Source organism: Trichoderma ghanense, assembly GCF_004382785.1.
Source record: "Trichoderma ghanense strain CCMA-1212 chromosome Unknown scaffold_20, whole genome shotgun sequence".
Lineage (NCBI taxonomy): Eukaryota > Fungi > Ascomycota > Sordariomycetes > Hypocreales > Hypocreaceae > Trichoderma > Trichoderma ghanense.
In genome coordinates, this window is record NW_027395683.1 from 1 (window position 1) to 6,185 (window position 6,185).

General features: G+C 53.4%; 1 protein-coding gene across 1 annotated transcript; it reads right to left on the reverse strand.

Moving 5' to 3' along the window:
• Window positions 1-1,000: 1,000 nt before the first annotated feature.
• Window positions 1,001-4,421, reverse strand: CCMA1212_009898 (Regulatory protein LEU3; the record flags this gene model as incomplete). Its single annotated transcript, XM_073706961.1, has 4 exons — window positions 1,001-1,305; window positions 1,471-3,145; window positions 3,419-3,909; window positions 4,415-4,421. The coding sequence occupies 4 exons, from the start codon at window positions 4,419-4,421 to the stop codon at window positions 1,001-1,003; spliced, it is 2,478 nt and encodes an 825-aa protein (XP_073554457.1).
• Window positions 4,422-6,185: the final 1,764 nt, after the last annotated feature.

Genomic DNA, 6,185 nt, shown 5'->3' on the forward strand with positions numbered 1-6,185 from the left:
ATTTAAATAAGTGATATAAATGCGATTTATATATCCAGTTATCCTAACATCCTTAATATACTTAATCTTTAAGTTTATTAAGTTATCCTTAAAATACTTAATAATTAATTTTATTAAGTAGCTTCTGATTAGATAAACAGTCTGACGTTTATCCGGTGCCGCCCACTAAGGGTGGCCCATTATCGCGACCATAAGGCTGGGTCGTGACAGCTGTGAGTACTTGCTAAGAACACTGTAAGAAAATGAAAGTAACAAAGAGCGAGCTCGCTCTAGGGTAGATGAAGATATATAAACCATTTGAAAAAAGCCGTGAATCTGCAATGCCACAATACAACAACCCAATGTCGTTCAATATACAGTCGTTCATTACACTACCTACATGATTTGCCTGTATGCATGTATTGCACAGTCCGAGCCCCCTTTTAGTTCGTCAAAAACAAAGCGACCGAGATCCAACCAATGCGTTTCCCCCTGACCATCAAACTAAGAGAAACCAAGACAGGACAGAATATATAGAGTAAGAAAACCATGCCAGCATATAGTAATAAAAGTATCAACCGCAAAGCCAAATATAACAGCAGACCTAGGCAAGGTATCCGCGAGAAACATCCTTGCGATACTCCCCAGGTCCTAAGTGATATGCTGTAACGCACGCACGCGTACTCAAGGTAGAAAAAGCGCTCTGGTATAAAACATAAACTCACTGGCGAGGACCCCAACTTGCCCCTTTGACATGTGGCATTGCCAAAATAAACATCATCTCGGCACTCGTTCATGGCACGGAGCCAACCCTGGACGCGACCGATGTAGTAGTCCCAGCGGTCTCCTGTGCCGTCGTCTCTGCAAGCTTGCCATTTAGGTTGGGGCCTCTCCGGTAACAAAGAAGAAATGGGGAATCAGGAACAATGGGGTATGGTGGAAGAAGAAGAAAACGGAAGAAAAGAAAAGAACCGACTCATGGATTTAGGTCCCCGACCCCTTCACTTTGCTTCTCGGCACTCTATGCACCTTCGAGAGGCGGCACAAACGAATAATTGAAGTCAAGGAGGCCGTCCAGCATCCAGTGCTGGGGATCGAAAAAGTCATAGTTGGTGTCGCCGCCATAGTTGATGTTTCCAATCATGCTGGTCGTTCCGGTTGCAGGGGCAGACAAGCCTGGGGCGCCTGGTGTTAGTACACCATTCGCAGTGAGCATGTTGTTGGACGTGGGGAGACTGTGTGATGGCATCAACGTGCTGTCAAGTTGCGACGACGCGGCTGAGGACTCATTGGCCGAATCCGGATTTGTAGGATGCTTCAAGGCGGCTGCATAAACGACACAAGATTAGCTTTCTGTCCGATCCTCAAAACGACACAACCCCTCGATTCCGATGTGGAAAGAAGTGGGAAGAAGAAACAAAGAAAAAAGGGGGAGGAATCCTGCGTTTGAATTGCAGCTGGTGTACCCACAGGCCGTATTGTATCGCTTACCTTCGAGCGATCCTCTGCCCAAAGCTTGATACTCCTCTCTCCATCGCCAGACGGAGTCGAAAACAAGGCTCATGCTGTGGCGACATCGAACTTTGAGCTGCAGGCTGTCGTCGACTTGGATGGGCGAGTCGTCATCCTGGTTGTAGTTCTTCTGATCCAAACGGGCGCCGTTCCACATCTGCACCATTAGCTCGGCCAAACGCCACTGCAAGTCATTGGTAACCACACTGGTGGCCCGTATGGCCTGGATGGATCGGTGGAAGAGGTTTCGCCCGCGCTGGAAGTCAATCGTCTTGGAGAAGAAGGACCGCATCAGCTTGAGCAGGGTAAAGGCAGCGGCAACTAGCATCTGCTGGATGTAGTTGGTGGCGTAGAGCAGAAAGGTGCCCCCAATGTTGTCGTGCGGAGAGGATACCTTGTCCACTTCCAAGAGGTCATCCAAGAAGCTGACTGTTGCCCGCCACAAGCCCATCAGGTCGTCTAGGTAGCCTGGCGTCTTGCTGGAGTCGAAGAAGCCGGCCAGCCTCATGTGGAGGGCGGCAGCGCGGAGGTGGAGGTTGACCACGGGGCCCAGCTGCTGAGACATGATGGAAGCATACAGTTCCGAATACTCGCGTCGGTATACGCGCATGAGCATCGCCCTGTGCTCGTCTCCGGCGACGCCCCTGGGATCACTTGCGTTGCTGTACATCTCCTTGGAAACCTTGTCGCAGAATCTTTCAATTTGCAGTCGGGCCTCCAGCTCAGGAGACAGATGGAGCGCCGGGTCGTCGCCGGGTCGGAGGGCCAGCGTCCAGTCGTACAGCGAAGAGGCTGGTTGGCCGTAGCCGGTGCCGATGTTTTGCGCCACAATGTTGCACACGGCCCACGTGGTGACACGGTCGGCAAGCTGCTCCTTGTTGAGATCGACCGATGTTCTCGAGAAGTCCTGGATGTGGTTGGGGCGATGCAGTCCAATGCCCGTGGCCGTCTTCATCATGACACCGCAGAGGATGTGAGTCGGATCCGAAGTGGTTGTGCTGGTGGGCAGCGGCCAGGCACAGAGGAGGCACATGGCCTTGACGACATAGTAGTTGCTCGGTACCTCGCCAATGGTGGTCCACAAGAATCGAGTAAGAGGCCCAGACAGGTTCGAGATGAGATTGGCGCAGTTGGCGGGGCTGAATCGACGCGCGGCAACGGCAACAATGGACCAGAAGAGGAGAGGATGTTGTTGGTGGTATTGGTCCGGGGACTGCTGAGGGTTGAGGAACGGAAGGAAAGGGTGGTAGAAGGCGAAGAATTCGTTGAAGAGGTGGGTGACTGCTTCGTCCGTCAATTGGACCCCCTCCAATTCGTGGGAGAAGCGCGGCATGCTGTACGAGCCGCCTCTCTTGAGGTGGAGCAGCGAGGAAACGGCCTCGTCAGAGCCCATCAGGGAAGGGTTTCGCGTGTGGGTGTAGGTCGCGGTGCTGGGAGCCATTGGTGAATTGAGTGTCTCGTCGTCTTCGAGGATGTAGCCTTGCGCCTGGGCGCGGGCAATGTTACGCCGCAGACGGTCAATCTCCTTTTCCATCTCGGCGTGTTTGGATCGCTTGCCAATGCGCTTGAAGTTTGATTCGATCTTGCACTCGAGCTTCAGACGGTTGCACCGCGAGCAGCTCTGGAACGGTTCCTGGACGACATTGCACCGTAACTGTTGCGCAGCAATTGCACCACGGGGTCAGCCATCAGGAAGAACAACCCAGTCAATGGGCGGCGAAGGAGCCAGCCATTGCAAGGTGAGCTGGGACAGGAGCGGAGAAGAGCAGAAGAAAGCCCACGGCAACAGCAGCAGCTCTTCGATCTCTTTCCCCCCCTCTCTCTCTGTCTCCATCTCTCACACCTCGCATGGCTGGAACACCCTTGGTGGGGGGAACGGGCTCGCAGGAACAGAGGGGAGACGCCAGGGTCGGAGGGTTTGACTCACCTTTTGCTGGCGACACTCGTTGCACGCCCGCTTGACGCCAGGCTGTCGCTTCTTATCGTGCTCACCGTGGTCGTGCTGGTCGCCGTGGTCGTCTTCGTTGATGCTGCCGGGGCTGCTCTCGAGGCCCATGCCGCCGCTCCTCTTGCGCTTGGGCATTCCATTGCCTTGACGAGAGCTGGCAGGGCTGGTCGGGCTCATCGAGGGAGCCCCACGGCCGACGCCCGGTGAGCCATCCATGCCGATGTGCGAGTGCGCTTGGACCGATTCTGCTTGCCTCTGCCTGTGTCTCTCTGCTGGCCGAGAGACGGTGCCTGACAGCAAGTTGGTGCAGGCGCTGGTGCGAGGCCGATGGAGGATGGAGGATGGAGGGGATTCGCGGTTAGGGACCGAGGCGAAGCTCAAGTGGCGGCTTTGCAGCCGGGCTGGTCGCGCGAGGCTGCGACGGAACGGCGGCGGTGGTCGGGATACGATGGATGCTGGCGATGATGATGCTGGAGCAGTTGGTGGTGAAGGCCGACAGCGGAGGGCAGCAGACGATGATGCTGGGATGGGCCGATGACTGATGTCTCGTAATTTTTTGGCGACGGCGGAGGAAAAAAGTCGACAAAAGTTGGAGCACCCGCACGCGGCCTGGCGAAAAAGTCGACGTGCTGGGACGGTACCTGCCGGCGGCGTCGAGTCGAGTCAAGTGTGGCCGGGGAACAGGTACAAGTACCGCGCAAGTACCTCCTATATCTGATTACTCCGTGGATCCAGTGGAGGTTCAATATTGTGTTTAGCTACCTACTCTAATACTCCGTCTGTCCTGTATCAGCTGCCGCATTCCGTCCCATCACATCACGTCTGGCCGTGAATGCCTTCCATTCTCTTCTTCTTTTCCTGACCCCGACTCTGAATTATTCGTTCATCCTGATTCCATGTTCTCTTTTTGCCACAGACCTGCTGACCCCGCCTTCTATAAGGGACTCTTACCTTGCTCTCCTTGCCGTGTCCTACCATTCATTGTTGCCAGTCTTGCACGCCAGCTACTTCCGAGCTACTCTCACCCTTCCCTCGACCATCACCAGGGTCCCGCACAACTCGCTGTGCTTTCCAAGTATCACGGGTATTTGGGCAAGCCAGCAACTGGCGCCTGGGTATGCAAGTGCTTGCCGTCCAGCTGCAGGCCTTGTGGAAAACAACCCAGAATTGGCCCAGAAAAGTCCCCCAAGCATCCAAGACGTTGCACCCAAAAAGCCACCCAAGTCCACAAGGCGCGGAGAACACAGTGGACGAGGCCAGCCACAGTGGGGTCCGCGAGTTCTGATTGGACTCATGCCACGCTGAGTATCACGTGAGAAGGCTGCATGCGGCAACTGACCAATCAGAACTGGGCAATGAGAACTCAGAAGCGGGGTATCCTTCAGCGGCGAAGGTGGGCATCCGCCGCCACTGTGGCCGCTGATTGGCTGGTCGGCCGTGGAGGGCGTCGGTGTCATGGCAAGGTGCAGCACTAAAACGTCGACTAATGCCGCTGTGCAGCGGAACTACTGAGTTTGTCTGGAAGACGGGGTTCTGTTTGTTGACAAACCACGGGGATGGAGTATCAAATAAAGAGCAATACTTGATGTCTACTTTGCCGCAATAATAAAGAATGTGGAATAGAGGCTGAGAGCACGCCATAGCATGCAAGAGCCAGTAAGAATATGATTATTTAAATGTACACCTCCGCATCCTAGCCTACCTTACTGACTTACCTTACCTACAGAAAAATACAGCGCTCCGAATGAACGTGCCCAGTATCAATCATGCTAATGTTAGCGGACCGGGCGACCCTTTTCTTTTTGCCTTTCTACCTTGTTAGTCCAGCTGAGTTTGTATTATCATTGCTTAGTCCACATTCCACGTACGGCGACTGCTGTATTTTCAGCGTTTGAGCCTGTTCACAAGCAAAAGCACCTCATGTAATACACAAAAGACAGAAGAGCAAGGGAGACCTCGGGCAGTACTGCAGAATGCTCTGTGCTTAGTAAAGCCTGCATCGCCATTAGATGCCTTGCCTGTTGAGGACGGCTTACCTAAGACCGCAGTGAGTACCTGAGTAGTAACTACTAACCTGGTAGTCGTTCGAAGCTGCCCCCATCATCTCACCTGTACCGTAATAAGCACTTGATTTCTTTTCTTTTGACTACGAGTACAACATCACCACTGAACTGCATGACTATTACTCGCTCTTCGTGCCACAGCCGCCATCTCTCCTACTTCTTGTTCGGGTGTCGACGTTTGTGGATCGTGCTGCATTTCCGTTCTCAAGCGCAGTCAGCCAACCGGATCCCGCCCTTGGATCTCGACCTGGATTCCACTTATAACGGGAATCTCCTCTCCTTGTCTCATCAGCCAAACGTGGCACCACTCCTGATGACACCGCCTCAAGCCAATCAAAGACTGGTTCCTATTGTACCTGAATAAGCTTGTCGCCAATCGGCAGCGTGAGACATCCTTCCTCATCTGAGCTGGTTGAGCTGTCTCGGACCAATTGCTGGCTTGCTGCTGTTTCTGATCCGGCACTATCCTTCTCTCTTCCGGAGGCGCGGAGACCTTAGCTATAAGCTTCTTTTTTTTTTCTTATCTTTTTCCTGCCTGTGGTTCCTGAATTGGTCATTCTGACCTCGCCGTTGGCATTGACCAATCCTCTTCCCTCTCTCTCTCATTCAACTCTATCCCTGTTCATCAAACGGAGAACTTGTCGATACGCGGTTTTCTACATATTTGAACACATCCGTTTATC